Below are 25456 nucleotides of genomic sequence, written 5' to 3'. Positions count from 1 at the left end.
CAGGTGTTTGGCTCCAAAAATCTCTAGCTAGTCATGTACAACTAAGCCATTTCTTTTCCTAATTTTATGGAATCAAAATGAAATCCCAAAGACATAGTTACCAGGACAGATCTATTAACGCTACATATGCTGGAAATATGTAGAGATAGATAAACACAATGTTACTTACTAGTTTTAATTTTTGTGTGTGTTTCTAACCAAAGATAACCTTTGGAAGAAAACAGTATACCAAGCACACCTTATCTGTGTCAACTGAGATGTTGTCAATTACCAATTAAGTGGTTTTAAACCCTTATTTAATTTTAAGAAGAGCAGCAATATCGTTACAATATTTGGGTACACTTTATTTTTATATGGGTTAACATTCTGCTATATTTCATTTCATTCATTCTTTTTGAGAAACTGAAAACAAAGGGAAATTGAGGGTAACTTGATTATTTCCAACGAGTATCTGAGTCTTGCAGTAAGTATCTCATTATGCAGCCCTTTCTTCCCATTATTTTTATATATTTTTTGCAAATAATAGTCATTTTTGACCCCTATCCAGCATAAATAGCTTTTCACTGATTCCTAACTTAAGACAACTAAAATTTACAATCATGTGGCAGTATAAATTTTAAAATTACAGTTCGTACACCTTGACAATCAAGATAGTCTGAAGTACAAAAAGTAAATTGTCCTTTAGCTGAATTACCTTTTTTAAATATTAGACCTGCTAGTTAATCTACAAAAAAATACAAGTTTCGGGTGTTCCTTAAATACCTTTTGTAGATGTCATCTGCTAGTAAACAACATATGCAGGTTTCTAGAAGATTTTTCCCCCCAATCTATTCATGACATTCAACAGAGCTCTTTACATGAAAATGTATTTAAAAACAAACACTTTGAGGGGATTTACTTACTTTTGTTATTATTTCCCTTTGTTTCAGATATGAGGCACAAACTTCTGAATTTAAGCTCTGTAAGGCATAGTACAAACCTCCAATTTACAAATAAGGGATTCTCTGTGGGTTGGAACTGCCATGTCACGCAAAAAGGGAAAAATCATCTGTAAACTGGTACACTGCAATGTGTTAAGTGAGTCATGAGACGGCTGCTTGCCTTGGTCTGCTGAAGAAAGGTTTCTGTGTTTTGTGTTTTTGTTTTTCAATAAGACATGCCCAAGTCACCACAAAACTCGCCACAGGCCTCCGTTACTGTTACCGAGAGCATCACAAGAGGGGTCCAGCGGCACACGCTTAGAATGCTTGCAATCACAATAATAATAGAAAGCATGAGTAAACTTCGTTTTTATACAAAACTGAAAAGAATCCCTTCCCACCCCAGACCCTTCAGTAAAACCCCAAAGAAACAAAAAAGAAAATCCTTTAGCTTCGACTGACTAGTGTGGATACAATTTGGTTTCTATGCGTCACTGTAACTAGGGTGATCAATTTTTTCCTTTCTCAAGAGAAGGGATCTTGTCATGCACCCTAAGATGAACAGTGAGACCACAAACCGCAATTCTGCATAGCAATTCCATCCCGATTTCATAAAGACAAATATAACAATCTTTCCCTGTTTTGCTCAGCTTCTTTGAGCTCTGAGATCAGGTTTAATTGACTACATCTACTATAGCTCTATTAAATAGAATATCTTGATTCCCTAAAACTGTAACACTTATGACCTTGTGATGAGGTTTTCTCTATACACACTGTAGGCCTTCAAATGTTGTTGTTTATATTTTTTTTGTTTTTTTTTTTCTTTTTTTTTTCTTTTGCTGCACCAAATTTAAGATCGCCCTTTCAGGCAAGCAGTGGTCGCTAGCTGTTAAAACATTTCCTTAGTGGATCACAATAGCTTCTAAAACTGCCTTTCTAATAAAGGCCATCAGAGAGGTAATACTAAACTGTGCATATTTGCCAAATAAGAATATGAATTGTATAAAAGCTCATATTCCAATCCTAGGTCAAATGGCAAAAGTTCTACAAAGTTGGTTTCCATGTTTGTATAAAAGCTCCAACTGATTTTTGCTATGAAATTACCTTTGGGTCTTAAGACCTTTGGGTCTTATAATCAGTATACCTCTACTCAGGAATGTGCAAATGATTTTATATAGCACGATGCTAGTACCGCTCCGTACGATAGTAAGGTTTTTTTTTTCTTTTCTAAATGGAAAAAAAAAAAATATCCCTAGTCAGAAATAAACTGACAAATTTACATTCTCCTCTCTTAAAAAAGTAAATAAAATAACATTATTCAAAATGTGAATTAGCTACAAGACACACAATACAATTACATAGATACATATCAATACAGCACATTCAATCTGCCAAAAAATTAATGATTACAAAGCCAGGATGGATGATGCAATATCAAGGGAGAGATGTATGTACAATGATTAGAGCATTCGTAATTGCACTAAACCTACAGGCAGTCTGTTTCTTCATTAAATTACAGGTGCTTTCTGAATAAGGAGGAAAAAAAAACCAAGTAACCTGTGTAGTTTGAGGCTGGGAGAGTAAAGAATGGGAACATCCCATTACTACTTAGGAACTCTGGTACTCATCTGATAAGCCATTGATTTTCTCCCTCTCCTTTACTGTTCCAAAAGAGTGATGTATATGAAAGTTTAGACTCGTGCCAAATAGTATTGTAGTTAAACTGAGACCAGCATCATGGCCTAATTCTAACTTCCCAGCAGGTTTAAAACAGTCATGACTTATGTTCTTAAATCATATTTCAACTCAAACTGCTTGACAGAAGCTCATCAATACATGTGCTGTGTTTTTTGCATTGGTTGAAAAATTGCACATATAGAATTCCAAATCTCTCTCCTACTATGTTCAGTTTTATAAATACATGTTCTACAGAACAGAGAGGTTACTTTTGAGTTTCGGTCCACAAATCTTCCTTAAGTTCAACTCAGCCAGTCACCAGTTTAAGATCCCAAAGATGGTAAACGAGCAGTAACTTCAGATTCTGCAAATTAAAGGTGTCAGAATAATACTATCAACCAATGTTCTTGGCAGACCTACTTGACCTTAAAGAACACAAAGAGAGTAAAACTGGCTTCAAATGAAGAGAGAAAAGCAGATTTCATGGGGTATCACACAGGACAGCTTTTCCACATTGTCGATTTAGATGCTCAACATGGAATGTGGACACAAAACAATGATTTTAAGGGCAAAGAAAAGGATGGACTATGAGAGTCAAGTTGACAGTGACCAACTGTTTGGCAACTGGTATTTCAGGTTCATTCGCAGCCAAACACTTTAGCCTTCACAGTCTTACTCTCTTATATTTTAAGATACTGGCTTTTAAGTTCTCACTAAAAAATTTTTTTTTAAAAGCCAGCTTTGGCAACACATACCCATTAATAAAAGTCATTTTAAAAATTGTGGCCCAAACACTAAGAAAAAAAAAAAAAAGGGAGGAAAAGTTTGAACTGAAGGAAAAAAAAATTAAGAGCAACCTATGAAAAGGATCTGGGTAGCAGCCATTGGAATAATGTAGTGTCTCTTGGCATTATTTTTTGGCATCTGCAGTTTGAAGAAAGCAAGGTGAAAAAAAAAAGGGAAGGAAAGGAGGAAGGACAATGGCACATGGCATTTCAAAAGGACGGACTTCTGTGTGTCTTGGCCCTTGCCTTACTGACTTATGTACAGTTCACTGAGCAACCAAGCTATGGCTGAAGGTAGAAATCCAAAAAAAAAAAAAAAAGAAAAAAAAAGACACTTAACCGTTAGATGGGCATCCACTGTCCCAGCCCAAAGTGAGGCAAAACAATGTATTTATATAAAAAAACCTCTACATGTATATCCAGAGCAATACATTTAAAACCACAGTATTAATACTTATAATCCTTCAGCAAAAACTACAAACTGTTAAATTAAGCTGATGTTGATGGCTTAAATTGAATGACACTTGTCCTGACTGTATCAGTTGAGAGAAAAACTTGACCAAGAATGGAACTAGGATAAAGGCCATTGTAATGTGGGAAAAATCAGGAGGAAGGGATGGGTTAGGAAAAGGAAAATCAGCTTCATTTTGCTCAATAGAAAAGAAGAGGGGAGAGAGAGAGAGGAAGAAACAGCTCTTTGTGAGTATGACTGAGAATTTAAAATACATTGAGTCACAAGGTTTTGCCTAAAAAAAAAGAGAGGAAATGTGCTGGGACTGTACTTCAGCATCCTGTTTTTCCTCTGAATAGTTTAAATAAAATCATAATATTTACTACGAACTCTGTGGACACGCTCACACAGAGTCCAGGACGGCAATAAATTAGTATTATGCAAATTGCTTTCCACAGAAATACAGTCCCTCTTGTATAGCTTCAATAGCCCACCAGGGAAGGGAAGGGCAGTGTCAAGGAGGCACAATTAGACCAGATTGTACTCCTTCAGGTTCAATTGGAGGATGGTGTCTTTGACGGCGGCAAAGACAAAGCGGATGTTCTCGGTGTCTGTGGCGCATGTGAAATGGGAGTAGATAATTTTGTCACTGTCTGGATTCAGGTCCACGAACATCTTCAGGATGAATTCTCGAGCTGCCTGGGCATCTCGCTGGGGTCCTGTTGGCCAAGGGAGGAAAGGGACATTGGTCAGCTGATCTGTTAAGGCATTTGCTCAGTCAGTGGTTACTGATGCTCATAAAGACCTCTTCAGTGCAGACTGGATCTGTTACAAGCACCTTCCTCAACACGACTATGTGTAATTGCTCCTCTGGGTCACTTTACCTGCCCATCCATTCATCTCCATCCATCCACAGAATGTGATTAGGTGAAAACAGGCAGACAGCTTGAAGGGCAGGCTAGGTTTAGCTCTGATTCTTTGGGAGACAGGGAGCCACAGCAGAATCTTCTGTAGGGGTGTGATTAGTTTCCTTCTGTTGGGCTGAGTTAACTGAGCTGGTTTCAGCTGCATAATAAGCATGCGTACAACGTAACTGCCTCAGGCTCTCCCGTCAATCTGCCCCTGTGTGTCTCCCCTCCCCCACTCCACGATGGATCATTTTACATTCTCCAGACTGAAATCTCTCTCAGAATACAAAACCTGTTCCTTAAGGTCTGGTCCGTCTACAGCTGTCCTCTGTAGCCTCACTTCTGGTGTTTCTGAGCAAACCACATTTATGAGAATTCAATTCACTACGTGTGATGATTTTAAAAGTTGGTTTACATTTTCTTACTTTTATCCAGGGTCTCTTATGTGCCAAGCACTGTCTTAGAAGGATTATGGTACATTTACCAGGATATATGAAGAAGTTACTTAATAATTTTGCAACAGATTCTTAGATATGACACCAAAGTCACAGGCAACAAAAGAGAAAACAGATCAATTGGACTTCATCAAAATTAAGAACTTTTGTATATCAAAGGACATCAAGAAAGTAAAAAGACAACCTACACACTCTGCTGTACAGCAGTAATTAACACAACATTGTAATTCAACTATACTTCAATAAGAAATAAAAAAAAATGACAAAAAAAAAGACAACCTACAGAATGGGAGAAAATATTTGCAAATCAATCACATATCTGCTAAGGGGGTAAATATCCAGAATATACCAAGAACTCCTACGATTCAACAACAAAAAGACAGCCTGATAAAAAGATAGGCAAAGGACCTGAATAAACATTTCTCTCAGGAAGATATATAAATGGCCAATAAGCACATGAAAAGATGCTCAACGTCATTAGGGAATGCAAATCAAAATCGCAATAAGATACCACTTCACATCTACTAGAATGGCTATAATCAAATCAAGTGGAAAATAACAAGTGTCAGCAAGCATGTGGAGGAATCTGAACCCTTGTGCATTGTTGCTGAGAATGGAAAATGGAAAACAGTTTGATGATTCCCCAAAACTCTAAACACAGACTTACCACATGAGCCAGCAATTCCACTCCTAGGTATATACCCAAAAGAATTGAAAGCAGGGACTCTAACAGATACTTGTACACCAATTTTCATTGCTGCATTATTCATAACAGCCAAAAGGTGGAAACAGCCCAAGGATCCATCAACAGGAATGGATAAACAAAAGGTAGTGTATACATACAATTAAGTTCTGATAGATGCCACAACGTGTATGAACCTTAAACACTTTATCAAGTAAAATAAGCCAGACACAAAACGACAAATATTGTACGATTCCACTTATATGAAGTACCTAGATTAGGCACATTTATAGAGACGGAAAGTAGATTAGAGGTTACCAGAGGCTAGGAGGAGGAGAAAAGGGGAGTTATTGCTTAATGATTACAGAATTTGTTTGGGGTGATGATAAAGTTGTGGGAATAGTGATGGCTGCAGAGCACTGTGAGTGTAATTATAATATCACTGAATTGCATGCTTAAAAATGGTTAAAATGGCAAATTTTACGTTACATATATTTTACCAGAATTAAAAAAATTAACATAACATACCAAAAAGCATTGAATTATACGCTTCAAATGGGTGGATTTTAAATGGTATATGAATTATATCTCAATAGAGCATAAAAGATCCTAATAAATATATTAATTTAAAACTTGTAAATTAAAAGCAACACTAAAGCACCACCACCACCTATCAAGGATTGAGCACCTTTCTCGTATGAGTCTTTGTGGCACTTATACATCTGCATTTCTCCCATTTTTTCTAGTTCTGTACCATGAAAGAAGGTCTTGCGCTATAACCTCCACTCTTCCTCTCTCAGAAGACCCTCTTGGGATCCACAGCTTAGATTTTTTTCTGTCAGTATTGTTATCTACTGGTTGGGACAAAGAAATCTTTGAAATTTCTACCGAGGGCCTGCACATTCTAACAAAATGCACCGTGAGTTTCAGACAGCCAACCTGAAAACTTTTCAAACCAATCTTACTGCAAATAACTTTATATCCAGCATTGCTGGAAACTGGGAGAAAGAGCCATGAAAACGGATCATTCTCATTTGTACAATTTACAAAAGGAATGTTTGAATTTCTAACTTCAGAGCCCAGAATTAAAATTTTTGTCAATGATTAAGAAGGCTGGCATCATAATTAAAAAGTTACACAATTACAAATATGTAATATATATAATCACTTAATGTCCTAGCTTATTCGATGTACTTACTGTTAATAATTCCATAGCAGTAATAAAAATATTTAAAACCAGGACAAATAGATTGTTAGAACTGGTGCAGCCTCTCATTTTCATAGAAGAACACTTATCTTTCTGGCTTATGAATGAATTTTGTACTTTTTGAGAAAGAAAGGTCTACTTTTTCTTTTTCTAACTCTAAAGTATATCAGAACAAGACTCAAGTTCACGGAAGAGCACCTGGAACCTGTTACGTTTTTAAGCATAATTTCCTATTTGAATAAACATAAACTACAAAGAAATCCTTTTAGTCATCATAGCAGTAACAGAATTCCATAGTCTCTATGGACAATTTTGCAATTCAAGTCCATGTAGAAATGGTAATTTTCCTTCCCGAAGAGAAATACAGAAATGGCATTCATTACAATGAAGACCTTGTAAGTGCAGAAATGTGGAAGTGTGAAATTTAGAATACTATAAACATGTTTATGATAAAAATATCACTGCAGAGTGGGCCTAGAATTTTTTCTGTCTTAGCTCATCTTACAAGGGCTTGAAGTCTCCTGGAATGACAGCTGTGTTTGCTTTATGAATAACAATCAGTGTCTGTCTTTCTTTTTCCACGGCCAAGTTTCCTGTATGTGTTACGTGTATTACTGGGGGAGATGGACAGTAAAAAACATCTTGGGATTTAAAGATATTCACAATGGGGCTTCCCTGGTGGTGCAGTGGTTGAGAGTCCGCCTGCCGATGCAGGGGATGCGGATTTGTGCCGCGGAGCGGCTGGGCCCGTGAGCTGTGGCCGCTGGGCCTGCGTGTCCGGAGCCTGTGCTCCGCAACGGGAGAGACCACAACAGTGAGAGGCCTGCATACCGCAAAAAAAAAAAAAAAAAAAAAAAAAAATTCACAACAGGCACATGTTAGAAGGAAGATGCTCACACTCATAGTGATGGGATATCTGGGGAAATTATTGGCCAAAGGAGATGTGTAAAGAGGTTAGGAAGACGCTGAACAGAGAGGGGAGAACAGTACTCCTAACACGTGTCGTACTGCAGGAAACCAACCCCGGTGTGCTGTGCTGTGCGTGCTGCCGCCTCATGCACTGTGAGCCTCGGTGGGTCTGCTCTGTAGGGCCGTGCTGCCTCTGTCCTCCCGTGTGCAAGCATATCATGAAAACACGCTAGCCTGTAGGCGGGTGCTGCGTCGGGAGGTCGGGGTCATATCCCATCCGTGGATTCTCACCAAGTTCTGAGAAAAACTACAAAGAGCCTCTCCTTCCAGGTGTGTGAGGCAAGCACGCGTGTTTGGGTGTAAGTCAGATGCTTCGTGCCCATCTTATTCGGGCAGATCTCGTGTTTAAGGAGCCAGCCTGTTGCCGTGGGAGAGAACTAACACAAAGTTACTTCCTTCCAGTTTCCTCAGGAGCACTGAGGACTCCAGGCTCTGGCGCTTGTGATGTGGTGGCAGGCGAGTGGCAAAGCAAAAGGAGGAAAAGAGAATACACTGTCTAGGCTGGGCAAGTATCATTTTAAAGGAACCTCAAAGCACAAAGGAAAATGTACTTGGACGGAGGATGGGAACACACTGCTACCAAAAACAGTACTATCTCTAATACCTGACGACATCCCCACATGGTAGAGTCAGCAACGCTCAGAGTCTTATATGTATCTGAGAAGGGAACTTCATTAAACATGTAACGTTCCCCTTCCAAGAGCAGCACCATACCAAACGCATGTGTGAGGAAAAGATGAATAAAACTCCATCCTCGATGTGTCTGTGTCTTCGTAGAAAGCTATGAGGCCAGACTGAATATTAGTTTTGAAGCAATTACCATTCTGAGGGAGTCTGCAGAACAGAAACACTGTTGAGCTGACATCCATGCCAGATACCCTTTGCTGATAACGTACTTTTAAAAAATAGCCCGTTCTCTTACTGTTGCACCTCTATAATAAGTACTTTTGGGTTTGTGCTCTTCTCTGTGCCAGGCACTGTGCTAAGTAACTTACATACATATGTGATTCCATTCAATTCTCTTTTACTCATGAAGAAACTCAGTGGTTGAATAAACTTGTCCGAGGCACCATAGCTGGTAAGTGGCAGTGCTGGTTTTCTGTGACATTCAAAGCTTGTCCTCTTACCTGCTGTTCATCTAGATCTGGGTTTGGCAAACTTCTCTGTTAAAGGACCAGAGAGGAAATATTTTCGGCTTTGTGGGCCACTTGAGCTCTGTCACAACTACTCAGCTCTGCTGTTGCAGCATACAAGTGGTCAGACAGTATATAACTGAATGGCTGTTTCAATAAAACTTGATTTATAAAAAGAGGCGGCAGGCCGTAGTTAGCCACTCCTAACCTAGACTTGAGCACGTATGGGGAGATGGGTGTGGACCGTGCACGTAAGTTCTTACAGGGCAGTGGCTGTGACTCTTTCACCTGTTTCAGAGTGGCTGGGTGTGGATGCATTTTGTTACCAATCAATCAACAAGTATTTCTCGGAAGGGGTTGGTTGTCATGCCCGGTCATCCAGGATTTCACAGTCTAGTTGAGGAGGCAAGATTTGTTTGTAAGAAGGAAGAAAATAATGCGAAGTGCATACATATGAGTACTGAAGTGGGTGCTACAGACCCTAAGTGCTACAGGAAGGGCTTAAAGGATGGGTGCCACCCCTTAGGGTGATGGGGCTTCAGGGGGTCATGAAGCCCCCAAAAGTAAATATTTGCTAAATATTCACCATGTGTCAGGCATCACGCTAAAATGTCACAATATGTTATCTATTATAGTCTATAAAACGTAAGTTTGGTCCTAAAGCCCAGAGCAACTAAATGACTTGATCACGGTTCTACAAATAGGAAATATCAGAACTGGGTTCTACAAATAGGAAATATCAGAACTGGGTAGATCGACTTCAGACCATGGGCTCTTGACCACAACGTTCTGTTTTCTCTCTAGAGAGAGGCAGAGGCAGACTGTTACCAAACGAAAGGGAAATCAAGAGGGAGCTATCATGGTTGACACACAATTACTCAAAACTAGGGGATTGTTCCCTCCTTTGAACAGCAGAAGAAAACAACTTCTTATGTGCTTTGAAATAACTATAACTTTCAGCATTGTCGGGGTATGAAACATTTCAGGTCGTCGTTAAAAGACAGGACAAACAAGAATTCGTACTCCATCAATCACAACGTGCAGGCTTCGGGGGGGCAAAGGCAGTGACGGAGCACCGTCGTGTGTCGGCTCAGGCACTGGTCTCGGGAGGCGGGTGGAATGTGTCCCTAGCTACTGGGAGGGCGGAAGAGTGCTGACTTACCATCATATTCTGGGAAGTAGTCAACTAGGTGGGAATACATAATTTTCTCCTCTAGAAGGTCTTTCTTGTTTAAGAACAGAATAACTGAGGAGTTCTGGAACCAGGGATACGTGATAATTGTTCTAAAGAGTGCTTTGCTTTCCTCCATTCGGTTCTGAAAAAAATCATCAGAAAAACAACGCGTGAATTACATGATTACTCAGTCTGTGAACTGTTTGTTTTGTAAGTCCAACCCGTCTTTGGTATGCATTCAGTTTCTGTGGCCCTGGGCTGGGCTGTAGCAGCTTTTATCAGGATTTACATGCAAAAGGCTCAGCAGCTCTTTTCATTAGGCAAACTCTCAGGTTGACAAGCGGAAGAGAATAATAATAATAAACATCTGCTGAAATAACTCTTAAGGTTGAAAGAGAATCATCAAAGGCTGAAGAATCATGCATCTGGCACACTGTCACAAAAGTCCACCAAGCGTCACAGATGTCCACTAAGAATTATTCATTCATGGCCAAATGCTTAAGATCTGAATTAAGAACAAAGTACCAGGCTTCATTTTGCATTTCTTAAGCTATGTGTACTTGGGGCTTCACTATTAGTTCTATTTCATAGCAATCAAAACAAAGTTACTTAGGGGGCTTCCCTGGTGGTGCAGTGGTTGAGAATCCCCCTGCCAATGCAGGGGACATGGGTTCGAGCCCTGGTCCAGGAAGATCCCACATGCCGCGGAGCAACTAAGCCCGTGCGCCACAACTACTGAGCCTGCACTCTAGAGCCCGTGAGCCACAACTACTGAAGCCCACGTGCCACAACTGCTGAAGCGCACGTGCCTAGAGCCCGTGCTCCGCAACAAGAGAAGCCACCGCAACGGAGAGTAGCCCCTGCTCGCCGCAACTAGAGAAAGCCCCCGTGCAGCAACGAAGACCCAACGCAGCCAAAAATAAATGCTCGCCGCAACTAGAGAAAGCCCGCGTGCAGCAACGAAGACCCAATGCAGCCAAAAATAAATAACAACCAAAAAACCCCCCACAAAGTTACTTAATTCTTTGCCCAAAGTGCATCTGTATTCTTAGAATTATTACTACTTACTTTACAAATATATATATTCCCTGATTAGAAAAACACATGGAAAAATATTTTTAGATCACACATTTCCTCTTTATCAGAACACACCTTCTCCCTAAGTTTCACTATAATTTTCATACAGAACCGTGGACACATACATAGTAATTACTTAGAGATACAAATGTAATATTTCGCACTACCTTCAGTGTTGGTGAGAAACTATTCTCACCTGAAACCATCATCAAGCCACCCTTGGTAACGAAACCTCAACGGATTCTCAAGGAATTAGTCAGCCTGGTCTTACAAACAAAGATACTAATCAAAGTTACTCTTGAGACTCACCAGCCAAAAGCTGGAGAGTCTCCTAGTTTAGCCCACATCTATTCACCAGCTTCCTTCTACAGACACAGTTGCTTCTAAATCATTCCCATCCTCAGGTCATGGACAAAGGCAGCACAGTTGGAGACTCCTCCTTTCCCTGGTGCACGGGCACACTTCTCCCAGGGAACACTCTCCAACCCCCTTAGTTCTACGTGTTATGACCAAGTCTGGGGCAATGGAAAAGCCTGCTGGGGACTGAGCCCACCTCCACTGCTACCAGGTGGGTCAGTGGTTTAAGCCAGAGCATCCTATTCTCCTGGTACGTGGGCTGATTCAGGGCTGGGCTCTGAATCCAGGCTCACGTCACTTGGAGTATTGCTTCCCTGGTTTATGGTCATCAGCGTAGCCAAGCTGCTCAACCGGTGTAATTAACCCCAGGATTTTTGCTAAGAGCTCTGGAACAGAGAACCCTGCTTTCATCAAGAAAATGGAAGAGGCATTGTATAGCCTCAAGCTTCTAGCAACTATCTTGCAACAGGGAGAAAAAGAAACCAGGTTTTAACTTCTTGGTCAAACCATACCTGAACTGGGTTATGCCTCTGGATTTTTTGGTAACATGAGCCAATTAAGTACCCTTTAGTTTTTAAGCTAGTTTGAACTGTATTTTTCTGGTTCTTATTATATATAAAATGCTTCTCAGGGAAGGACAAGTATCATATGATATCACTTATATGCAGAACCTAAAAAAAAATGATGCAAACGAACTTATTTACAAAACAGAAACAGACTCACAGTCGTAGAGAACGAATTTACAGTTAGTGGGGGGGAAAGGTGGGACGGAGGGACAGATCGGGAGTTTGGGACTGACACGTACACAATGCTACATTTAAAACAGACAAGCAACAAAGACCAAACGTATAGCGCAGGGAACTCTGCTCAATACTCTGTAACAACCTAAACGGGAAAATAATTTGAAAAAGAATAGATACATGTATATGTATAACTGAATGACTCTGCTGTACACCTGAAACTAACACAACATTGTTAATCAACTCTACACTAACATAAAATAAAAATTTAAAAAAAGTGCTTCTAAGTGATATACCTGGATCCACCTCACTCTCAATTTCTAAAAGGAAATTGAATGAATGATGTTTGAAGACTAAGGCTCGAAGCTGTTGACACGTTCTGCTCAGCTTTTGCCTTCCTGATGCAGAATGTGTCCTAAGTTTCATAGGGCAGCACTATGGAGGCCAAGTACACTCCTCTGCATTACCCTTTGACTGCTGTTCCAGGAAATCTCGGGGACACTGAGCTCACCCAGCACAGTTTTCTAGATCCTGAATATGTCTTGCTCTTTTCTAATATAAAGTGTGCCGATTCAAATCAGGTTGAATAGGCCCACTTTTCAAAAGGAGATCTTTACCAAATCTGGTAAAGTCGATCGCCACCAACTGAAACTGAGCAGGACCCTGTGGGGCTCCTGGGCATGGAAGCCCTTCTGTGTCCCCCATTTCTTGTTTGTAGGGAATAGGCTTCAGCCTCCAGGACCCTCCCAGAGTTCTAAAGGGCAGGTTCAAACAGCTGCTAATTAGGGAAGGGAGGCGATGCAGAGACAAGGGAGGAGCAGTCAAGAAACAACAGTGCAGCCTTGGGGCAGGGTCCTGGTTCCTCCTCGCCTCAAGGGATACACATAACAGTATCTTTGAGCTCTTCTAAACTAAAACCCCCAACAAATGGAAGATGTTAACTACTTGATGAAGCATTCTTCACTCCAGAGAGAAGGTTGCAGTCTGAGAACCCTGAGAACCAGAGAAGCTCATCAGGAGACCACCTGAGGCCAGGTTAAAGGAATGCAGGCCCTGCACACACCCCTGAAACACTGCTACAAAACTCCTCACCAAATCCCCCTGGGTTGGGACACACAGTTTTGAGGGCACGAGCCTGCTGTGTCCCCCTTTGCCTGGCAAAGCAATAAAGCTATTCTTTTCTACTTCAGTCAAAACTCTGTCTCTGAGATTCGATTCGGCACGGGTGCACAGAGACCAAGTTTTTGGCATCACAATCTCTTTGACCTTTACACTTTGCGCCTACCATTGCTTACATAATTAAATACGGATGAAATGTGGGACCAGTGGAGTGAAAGGTTACTTCATGGCTCAAGGGACAGTGTTTATTTTACTGTACACATTTATCTTTAACATAAATAACACGCATAGCCTTTAAACATAATATTTACCATCTACGTGCCTTTTACTGGTTATCATTACCAGTGGTAAAATTTTAAGCCTGGAAACCATATTCACTGAGAAACAATGTCTTGTAGCCTGAGATTTTATAGGTTGAAAATTTTAGGACGGAAGGAAAGCAAAGGCTCTAATAAGAACTGAAAGAATTAAAGGATCTAAAGAAGGTTAATTAGATAGTGACATCCCTGATGTGAGAATTAACATTTTTTTCTTATTTACAGCTACAGAAATTCTACAAAGTCATACTGTGGTCTTCAGAGAAGCCTTCTCTAAAGGGCGGGTATGTACATCTTGGCCTCAACCAGGGAGCCTCCCTCAGAAAGACTTATTGTAATTAGCACTCTGCAGAAGGGAAACGGGCCCTATTGGGGGCTCTTCTGGTTGGAGTCCTTCTAGGGCAAGTTGCTAGACCCTGGGTGGAGACAGGGAAAGGGAGAGTGGTCTTGACCTTGAGTCAAAGCACAAGGAGGCGCGTGAAGTCTCTCTGATTAAGTTTCAAATCAGGACTGGAGCCCACAAGCTCCAGATGGGGCTCTATTGGGAGGGGGTCTCATACCAGGCCAACAGCCAGGACAGTGGACTGTGCCCAGCCCCGGGTCCTAGAGATGACTGTCCCTGGCTGCACTGGGCCACTGTGGAGGCATGCCCGCTTACTGGCCTGGTCCAATGCAAGCTTCGCTCGTGTATGCAGTTTGGGGCTGCTCTAGGCTATTTTCCCACTTACCATGTGCTGTGTGGCCTGGGCCTGAGCTTCTCATTCAGGGCAAAGCTAAAGAGCAACAAAACGGACCGCTGATCAGCAGCATCGGCACCACTATGCCTTCAACCAGATCCACCGAACTCAATCTCCCAGGGGGAGCCCCAGGAACCTATATTTTAACAAGCCCTCCAGGGAAGGGCTTCTGATATAGGTTTAACTTTGTGAAGCACTGTGCGCTGTAGGTGAGCTTCTCCAAATTAACGTGTGTTATGAAATCACCTGGGGACATGGGTTCTGACCCAGCTTGGGGTGGGACCCAGGAGCCTGAGTTCTAACATGCTCCCAAGTGAAGCTGACCTTGCTGACACACGGCACACACTTGGAGGTGGAAGGTGCAGACAGCGTGCTGAGCTAGGGACAACAACGAGACAGGCGATGCTCTGTCCCACATTCGTGATGAGAAGTTCTAGTCACACATCCAGCCCAGTGCCGGAGTCGTGTGATGAAAATATAACTCTGCTGGCTTCATGCTTTTTGTTTTTCCCAATTAGGACGAGATTCTTACTTTATGCTCTGTAAGTTGTTTTTCACTCCACAGTGAGAATTCCTGATGCCTTTTTTCACCTGATCAAAACCCCCAGACTAAATCCTAAATGGACTAAATGAGATTTTCATGATGCCTTACAAGGTGGTGGACTGTGCAGTGCAGGAGGCATAATCCACTTTGCTCAGTAGAAACTGAAATGTGAGGCAACGGTATGTTCCACAAGACTTGGTGACACTTGCTTTTTACTAATTCTGTAGGGCCTGGAGTTGCAAGTAAGAAAACAAAATAGCAACATGAGACACTGATTTTATCAGTCATATACATGAGGATTTGTTCACCTCTGGAGACAGGTTTAAAAGCCGTCTAGGGGTGGTGGTGCTAATCTTACGCTCCTTCTCTTGGGGTTAAAGCCAGTTGATGTTAGTAAAGGTTTTACTCTTCAACACAGGGCTCCTTGTTACCCAGGGGGGCCCGCCTATGCCTGAGCCCCAAGGACGCTCTGTCTTCTTATCAACCGCATCTGCCACTTCTCCCAGACTGAAAGCGTCGCTCCCAATGACAGGTGGCCCGACGCAGGTGAGAAAGCTGGAACAGAGGGAACAGAAATCCGTGGGACTGCCTAGTCTCCCCCCCTCCACAGACATGGGAAGAGCAAAGGGCCATGCTACCTGAGGACAGGCTGCCAGTGAGTGGGCACCCAGTGGCCTGGGTGGTCTCCATGCAGTCACCCTGCCTCAAGAAAACATGGCCATGGAAATGTCAGTCTTGGCCAGACCACATGTTTGGGTCCCCCTGAAATACATATGTTGAAATCCTCACCCCCAATGTGATGGTTTTAAAAGGTGAGGCCATCAGGAGGTGGTTGGGATTAATGCCATGATAAAAGAGACCTCACCCCTTCTGCTGTGTGAGGACACAATAAGAAGATGGCCATCGATGAACCAGGAGGCGGATGCTCACCAGACAATGAAACCGCCCAAGGCTTGATCGTGGACTTTCCAGCCTCCACAACTGTGCGAAATAAATGTCTTTTGTTTATACGCCACCCTGTCTACGGTATTTTGTTATGGCAGCTCGAACAGACTAAGACGACACTGATCAGGTAAGTCACTCCTCACTCGGGCTGGAACCGTGAACAGGTGGAGCACTAAACTCCACCCTGATCGCTGGCCTGGGAAGAAGGGGTGCCTACCTGCTCCCCACTTTGTGATCATGAGCAGAATGGTGGGACCGTTCGGTGTCTTCCCTCCCAGGATCATCAGAAAAGGCCCTCTTGAGGCCATCCCCGAGGGGTCTTACACCTCTAATCCTTAACATCTCAAATTGATTCTCAAGATCTCATACAATGCCAACAGCAAAAAAACACCATTTCTGATTAAAAATTGGGCAGATGACTTAAATAGACATTTTTTCCAAAGAAGATATACAGATGGCCAATAGAAACTACATGAAAAGATGCTCAACATCACTAATCATCAGGGAAATGCAAATCAAAATCACTATATCACCTCACACCTATTAGAATGGCTATCATCAAAAAGCCAACAAATGGGGCTTCCCTGGTGGCGCAGTGGTTGAGAATCCGCCTGCCGATGCAGGGGACACGGGTTCGAGCCCTGGTCTGGGAAGATCCCACATGCCGCGGAGCAGCTGGGCCCGTGAGCCACAACTACTGAGCCTGCGCGTCTGGAGCCTGTGCTCCACAACAAGAGAGGCCGCGACAGTGAGAGCCCCGCGCACCGCGATGAAGAGTGGCCCCCGCTCGCTGCAACTAGAGAAAGCCCTCGCACAGAAACGAAGACCCGACAGCCAAAAATTAAATAAATAAATTTATAAAATGGCTGATGTATATTTTAAAAAAAAATCAACAAATGAGTGTGGGCAAGGCTGTGGAGAAAAGGGAACCCCTTGTAGACAGTTGGTGGGAATGTAAATTGGTGCTGCCACTATGGAAAACAGTATGGAAATATCTCAAAAAATTAAAAACGGAACTACTATATAATCCAACAATTCCACTTCTGGGTATCTCTCTGAAGAAAATAAAAACACTAAGTTGAAAAGACAGCTACATACCCATGTTCACTACAGCGTTATTTACACTAGCTAAGACATGGAGGCAACCTGTGTCCATCAGTGCATGAATGGCTATAGAAAACTGACATTAAATATATATTATAATGTATAATATTACATGTAATGTAAAATATATATATTTCTAATCTCTAGAAAATAATGGTTTATGCAACCCCCCTGCTGCACATGAGTGACTTAATGCTTGCTGCAGGGTAAAGCCCCAAGTTCCTCAGTCTGGCATTTACAGCTTGGCACGACCTGAGCGCAGTGCACATCTTCAATCTGACCCCTCACAAATGCTCCCTTTGCCACATAAAAGGACTCAATGTCACCACTATCACACAAGTGTGACCACTTTCCTGACCTGTAATGCTGTCCTCCGAATCCTTCAAGACCCAAATCGACCTGACTTCCCTCAAAACTCCTTCCTCGAGCCCCCCTGGACTGGCCCTTCCTCACACCCTCAGCACACGGTGTCCTAGCCTTTGTTTGCCCATCACTCAGCAGACATATGTGGAGGGTTTGTAAGATGCTGGGGATGACAGCGTGTTGGAGCAGGGCCTGTGTCCTGGAGGGCGGAAACAGACAGGAGGGTCAACATGTAGTTACAGGTCCACATATGGGCCCCTAAGAGTGGTTAAAAAAAGTCACACAAGAAGGAAAGGTGTGACTGGGGAAGGCTTCAAAGAAATGCAATTCTGAGTTGACTCTTGACAGACAGAGGAGAGGTTACGAGGAGGGAGAGCGAAAGCAAAAGAGAATTGAAACCCAGGATCCTCTGGAGTGAACTATGACGATTCTGTATAAAACAGTTCGTGGGCTCCTGATCTCTGCAACTTGGGCATCAAGTAAGAAAATTCTCCATTTTGAGAATGTGAAACAATTCCTCCTCATTTGGATCTTACAGTGGGGGCTGGGAGGCACATACATGCCAAGTTCCATGAAGAACACATGGACTCCAGCCCGCCACTCTTGAAATATGCTGCCGGCTCTCAGTGCCTGCTTGTTGCCAGTGCTGGCAGGTAGCAGAGTCCAACAGGAAACCCCATTAGACATCGCAACTGCAGCTCGCTGAGATACAATTATCTGCCTGAAGGTAAGAGGCCTCTGCTTTCCTCTTGGCTCACGTGCAAACCTCCCTCTTACCGAGGAAAAGGCCAGATCCCGTGGACATGGCTCAAGACCGCAATAGGAAGCCCGCTTTCTTCAGGCTGTAACTTGGCCCAAGTCTCTACATAAAAAATTACCAGTGGGCTTCAAGGGGCAATATTTCATGTCTATACCTTTGTAACCCTGCTGCCATGGAGAGCTTGTTTGCTGTCTGCCAAGGTGGTACTTCCTTCCAGCAAAGTCGGCATTAAACCAGAGATCTGAACATTCATTTTCATAACTTTTGCAACAACTCATTATTTTGCCATTAAATACAAGTTCTCACATTTCTCTGCAAAGAATACAATTTAAACGAGACCTTTAATTCATTTCTACGATTCAAGTTACCCACTGCCTGTCTCTCCCTATTGTAATATTCCCCTTATCAATGCCTTGATAAACCACATTGATTTATATTCCCCGTAAGATCTAGAACGTAGCCTTTAAATGCAAAACTAGACACTTAAGAAATAAACATGCAGACTGCTGAATCACCACTGAGGGCCTGATAGGATGTACCCCAGAGAAAGTGGGATGCAGCATTTCAGGGCTCAGAAATGTCCTTCAGTATCAGAGATGCAGACAGTCTGAGTGGTCCACAAACTCACTAATTGATGCAGAAGTCGGTCAGGTGCCTATGATTCTTTGCTCATACTTTGTGTTCACAATTCTGTGATTCTGTGTTTCCTGAGTGTTCTAAAAAAGGCCAAGCAACACACTCAAATGAGTGAGGTCCAGATACACGGACATCGAGTGGTTACATGAGCACGTCTGTAAAGTAACAGATCGTTTAGCACAGGGGTCCCCAACCCCTGGGCTGCGGACTGGTGGCGGTCAGCAGCCTGTTAGGAACAGGGCCACACGGCAGGAGGTGAGCAGCGGGCAAGCCGGCGCAGCGTCACCTGCCGCTCCCCAGCGCTCCCCATTACCGCCTGAACCACCCCCGCCCCCCGCCCCCAAGTCCGTGGAAAAATTGTCTTCCAGGAAACCGGTCCCTGGTGCCAAAAAGGTTGGGGACCGCTGGTTTATTAGCAGAAGGGAAAAATACACGTTTTATCATGTCTTACAGTATTTTAAATCCAGATCTTCAGTTACAGGTTAAGATATCTGCTGGCCACACACTCAATCAATTTTAACGCCTAGCTGCTTGTAGGGCTGCTTCTATATACTGCACATGATGGAAAATGTGCAGCCAGTACACTGCACCAGTTACCATTTTTATTAGCACCGTTTCTGCTTCTGAAATTGATCAGGAAAGGAGGTCATCAGGAGATAGGATTTTATGCTTCAGGAATCTATTTTGTTTATTTAATTTTTACTGGGGTATAATTGATTTACAATGTGTTAGTTTCAGGTGTACAGCAAAGTGAATCTGTTATACAAATACATATATCCACACTTTTTCTAGATTCTTTTCCCATACAAGCCATTGCAGAGTATTGAGAAGAATTCCCTGTGCTGTGCAGTAGGTCCTTATTAGTTATCTATTTTACATATGGCTTCAGGAATTTTAAATGCCACTCTTCGCTTTTATTGCTACGACAAGCTTCACTATTTCTTCTCAGACATAACTTATCAAAGAATACCTCATAAATTACTATATTAAAGGTCATCATTTTAAAAGGGCAAGACTAGTTGACTTTTAATGTAACAATCCATGATAATGTGAAATTTGAATCAGTCATTATCATTTGTAGCTTACCAAACACTGAATACTTTGAAAAATTCACATCCTTAACAAGGACTTAGGAACATATTCTCTCAGGAATTTATTTCATTTACATATGTCAACTGAGTAAATACACGGAACAACTGAAAAGACAGGAACTCCAAAGGCTTTATGAAAAAAAAAATTTTGCAAGCCTGGTCTGCATATTTCTTTCCTTCCTCGATTATTTAGTTAAAAGCTTGGTGTGTTTGACTTTGTATCTCCAGCAGGATCACACTGATATGTGTCCTAGGTGACGTCAACACACATTCAAAACACATTCTGTGCTGAGCTCCTGTTGTTGGGGGGAGATGGGAGTGGGAAGGGCCAGGGCTGTGAGCTCCCTCGGTTTGAAACATGGCTCTACTTCGAATACCCTTGTGACCTCGGGCAAGTGACTGCACCTCAGTTTCCTTCCATCTCTCAGGTTTTGGGAAGACAGAATGAGATGATGCACGCAAGGTGCTTAGCCACGACCCCGGCACATAGTAGCTTTTTGATAGCAGCCGCTCTCAGACGTGGCAAAATTGCGATGTAAGAGCCTCCTGGTAAGGTGATTGCTTATCTCAAATCTTTGGCCAAACTATAAATCCAGTAAGATCTTTCTGTTCCCTGGAATTGCACAAAGTTAATCTATCCACGATTTCAAGTCCAGATACATTTGATTTATAAAAAACTGGAAAATCATCCAGGTTTCTGCCAAATGCTCACTTAGAGATGGTTTCTTCCTAAGATTCTCCATGTGTTAATAAGGGAGAGTATCTTGAAAATCTCGAAAAATGTTCAGTACTCATATGCTTGGTCCACTCAAAATGACTGTTCTCTTGATCTTTGCACATCCCCTGCTCGACCAGTCCTTGCTTCCCCTCCACCCTACTCACATAACTGACCTTCCCTCTTAATCACAGAGCCTAATCAGTAAATGCCTACATACCTGTCCCAGGCCCCAGCTGGTGACTGTTCTAATCTTTAGATCAGAACATCTCCACTATGATAGTTTACCAAAGGGGCCTCCAGAGCAGGACATACCCATATGGTTTCCCTGGTAACCGATGAGCCAACCTGACGTCAATTCCCCCCTATAACTGGTAGCCTCCCTCTTCCCTTGGTAGAGAAGACGCTTCCCTGTTCCGCCTGCCGCCTGCCGTCACGTTGGGGTGTCGCTCCAGGACCTTTGAGCTTCAGATGTGTAAGATCCCACATCTATTAGACCATCGATGTCTCTGTGGCTGACTCTGGGCTCTTTCTTTATCCTTGGGACTGGGCAAGTACAGGGCTTGCAGGCCTGCAGAGAGCAGCCCAACAACTCTCAAACCCAGAGCAAACCAAGAAAACAACTGATATAAGTGGAGCAGTTCGAATGAGAAATAATTAAGGACAGCTCCCTAGCCATCCCACTTCTGCTATCCAAATTAGACAACAGGAATAGAAATAATAAGGATACTAAACTCAGCTGGACAGATATCATTTCCTCTATAATTTTCTTAGTCCTTGCAAATCTTTGCAAGTGATTATTTCAGATCGATTCTGGCATACTCTCCAGGCTTGAAGACAGCTCCTGAAGGTTTTAATATTATAATTTCTATGAACTGATGTATTCTACCCGCACAGGATGTTTAGAGAAGCAAAGGAATACAGCGTATTTGCCTATTACCTCCTGTCTAAGGTTTCTAGCAGAGATGAGGTCACAGAGCAGGCAGGCCCTTGTGCAGTGAACTGGTGCAGAGCACAGCGTGTTGTAGGAGAGGAGTGGAGGAGGGAAAGAGGATGACAGAAAGAGACTGGAGGGACAGGGCAAGAAGAGGTGGTCACCCTCAGGCCAAGGACTGCCCAGAGACTCAACATGAGCAAGAAGAAACATGACAAATGATGTGGAAGCCCACAGTCCCAGAGCTTACTTCCTGGGACTTCCTTTAATATGTCCTAATATTTTAGTTCAGTCAAGTGACCAAGTAGCAACCTCCTTTCAAAGACTATTTTATAGCACATTGATCTTTCTAGTTACATTTACCCTATGCTCCATATCCTACTAATTGTATGCTTACATGCCAGTGAGCCAGAGTCTATCCTTAACTTACATACGTAAATTCCCTCTCTTTTCCCATAATGCTCCTCAATTACTGAGTTAGGATTCAGATAGTTAATGCCTTGAGTAGTCACACCACTGACTTTTCAATTCACTCACCTTTCCTGTACTCCATCCACACCTCAAACTGAAAAAGGATTCTGCAAACTGTACTAGAGCTGTTAGCAAGGAGCAAAGTGTGTGTGAATGTCAGCTTCTTTTGTTTCACTTGTCCACTTTCTGATTCTACAGCTGATGAATAGTGACTTGGCCAAATTACTGGAGACTTTGGATAAAGGGAAATAGAAACAGGCTGCAGGGATGCAGAGGTAAAGGATTAAAACAAAAACAGGCATGGATGACACAACTGAGCTTGGAAACCCTGAGTAGCCTGAAAAGGTCCAAGGGAGATTTGCTTGATCTACACAAACCAATCACGTACGCATCAGTACATCAGACTGAACCTGAGCAAATTCCTGTGTTATGCCAGTAAAGTCTAAGTCTGGGGAAAACAGGAGTGAAATGAAGTAAATCAAGCAATTCAGTAAAATATCTCCTTTGTTGACTTAAAATTTTTTTATGGATGAGTCAAGTTTGGCCCAGAAACATGTGGTTGCCTAATTCTTTGGCCAAGAGAATAGGTGTTGGATAAGAATTTGGTTTGCCTTGTGTCCAAAGAGATAAGCTCAAAGGACTTGTATGGACTGCACTTTTGAGCCCTGTTCAGTGGGGGTAACCCCTGACCTGACTCATCCTTCATCACACACACACTGAAGGTCTTGCCATTAACTCTTGGTTTCTAAGCCTTTCTTTCTTCTTCTACCCTCCAAAGACTGCAGAAGGATCGTAGGTAAAAGATGATTGGTAGGTAAAAATGGAGAATTCAGACAGGGAATAAGTTTGGAATTGGAGCAGATAAACTGAACACTGACAAAAAATTTAAGGAGAAAGGAGATGTAACCTATTGACTTGAAAGTTTACTCATAAGGAATATATATTCTAAAAATAAGTCCCTTGTAAAATAAGCCTGGTGCATTATATTCCTAAGGCTTTTTTTTTTTTTACATCTTTAAACAATAATAATTTGTCATATTATTAACAGGGTTTTTTGAATTTTTAGTCTTATTTTCAGGAACAACATATGATGAAACTTTTCAGACTGTGACGTATTTTTAGCTACATGAATGTTATGATTAATTTTATATAAAGTTTAATTATATTAATAACTAACATTTGTTTAGTGTGTATATACACCAGACATTGTTCGAAGGACTTTAGTATGTAAAAGGAGTTGGCAAGCTTTTCTGTGAAGGACCAGACAGTAAATATTTTAGGGTTTGCAGGGCACACTGTCTCTGCTGTAACAACTTAACTGCCCATGTAGCAGGAAAGCATTTATAGACAATATATAAATGTATGAGTGTGCCTGGGTTCCCATAAAACCTTGTTTCAGATGCTGAAATTTAAATTTCATAATAATTTTCATGTGTCACAAAATATTATTGTTATTTTGATTTTTTTCAACCATTTAAAAATGTAAAAACCTATCTTAGCTTGCAAGCTGTACACTAACAGATGGTGGGCTGGATTTGGCCTGAGGGTCACAGTCGGCTGACCCTTGGTGTGAAACAGTATTTAATTCTCACACCAACCCTAAGCAGAAGGCATTGCTGTGATTCCTATTTTCTAGGTGGGGAGCTGATAAAAAGCAAGTTAAAAGTAACAGACCTAGTATGTAGTTAAATAGCTATCATAACTATTGAATCATTAGCAAATTTATATATATACATATATATGTTTTATGTTCAATTTATGTTCAGAAAAATTATAACATACAACAAAGCACATATACGTGGAAATACAAGCACAAATAAGGTTTCCCCCATATAAATTTGTTGTAACATATGTTGCCTTAATTTTCTCCCTATTTACCTTTTCTCTATAATTTTTAGTTAGATACTGAGGTTCTAAATTTATTTTCCTCCTTTTTTCTGCCAGGAAAAAGTATCCATTTTCTTTCTGTCCACAACATGGAGGATAAAACATAAGAAAGACACTCAATGTTTTAATTCGTTTGCTTAATTTTTAGTGTCAGGGCAGGAGATCTACTTACTCAGATGTTGCACACATGTAAAAATGCCTTTCCAGATGATTTAGTAACATACATCTGGCATTTTAAACCAATAAAATTGTTGTGAAATAGTCCTCATTTGAAGATGGAGATATATTTTTCATATGACTTTAAGTAGCTTTAAAAACAGTAATTCTACAAACATTCTTAGTTAATAAGACACTACTAAGGATCTACCTGTGGGTTTGCTTTGTCCCTGCTTTTAGTCTCTATTCCTCCAGAGGACGGGAGACAATGTGGAGGGAGGGCAGGGAAATAAACATGAAAAAACCACTCACCTTCGGTTTATGTGGCTACTAAAACATATGACTAGAGGATCTGAGGGTAAACTTTTGGCTAAAATTCTGTTGCATGCATTATCTGCAGTTTTCAATGATTTATTTGATCCTTATTCTTTTACCAGTGCTTTTGTTTGACAGTGCACACTAGAACGAGGTCTTGGCACCTTTTTAAAGCAACGTTTACTGTCTGCTTAAAAAAATCAGTACCCCCATCTTGAATGACTTATTTGCAAGTACAAGATATTCACCCGATGAATTTCACCCCCCCCCCCCCCCCCCCCCCCCCCCCCGCCCCCCAATGAATTTCACCGGAACCTTTGGGCCCACTCAAAAGATCCCTCCTTGGAAAACTATAAACTGCTCAATTATGCTTCAGACTAACGAGCTTTGAGAAACAATGGGATCTTCCCCTTTTATAATTCCCAGCATTCTGCAGAATATGCACATGACAGGAATTAACACAGAAGGTACAAAGGATATTATAACATTTACAAAGAGACTAAGTATTACTTTTCCAACAAAAAAGCATTATCTACACCAATGAAAAACTGAAAACTGGTTGTAAACTGCTAAAGTGGAAAGTTTCAATATTCTGCCCTAGAGAAGAGTTTGCTTCTTCTCTTTGCTCTTTATTCTGACAAAAACTTGATGAGTAACTTAAAACATTTTTAATAAAATGCTATTTTTATAAAGCATTTGCAATATAACCTTATTACTAAATTGGGCATTGGACAAAAAATGTTGAATGTTCCACATAGGAGCCACATTAAAAAAAAATCACTGTTCTATTAAGTATCGAAAACTGCATTCTGCGTGTTATGAAGGAG

General features: G+C 41.6%; 1 protein-coding gene across 1 annotated transcript in view; it reads right to left on the bottom strand.

Moving 5' to 3' along the window:
• Positions 1 to 323: 323 nt before the first annotated feature.
• The window catches only part of GNAQ (G protein subunit alpha q), a 288945-nt gene continuing 263812 nt past the window's right edge, over positions 324 to 25456 (bottom strand). Inside the window, exons 6-7 of the mRNA XM_067744118.1 lie at positions 10350 to 10503; positions 324 to 4552 (exon numbers count right to left, since the gene is read on the bottom strand). Of these exons, the coding sequence (XP_067600219.1) occupies positions 4362 to 4552; positions 10350 to 10503 (345 nt within the window). The 3' untranslated portion in view covers positions 324 to 4361. The remainder of the gene's footprint in view (positions 4553 to 10349; positions 10504 to 25456) is intronic.

Source organism: Pseudorca crassidens, chromosome 7 (assembly GCF_039906515.1).
Source record: "Pseudorca crassidens isolate mPseCra1 chromosome 7, mPseCra1.hap1, whole genome shotgun sequence".
Lineage (NCBI taxonomy): Eukaryota > Metazoa > Chordata > Mammalia > Artiodactyla > Delphinidae > Pseudorca > Pseudorca crassidens.
Note: the sequence above shows the minus strand (reverse complement) of the source record. Positions and strands in the feature narration are given on the sequence as shown.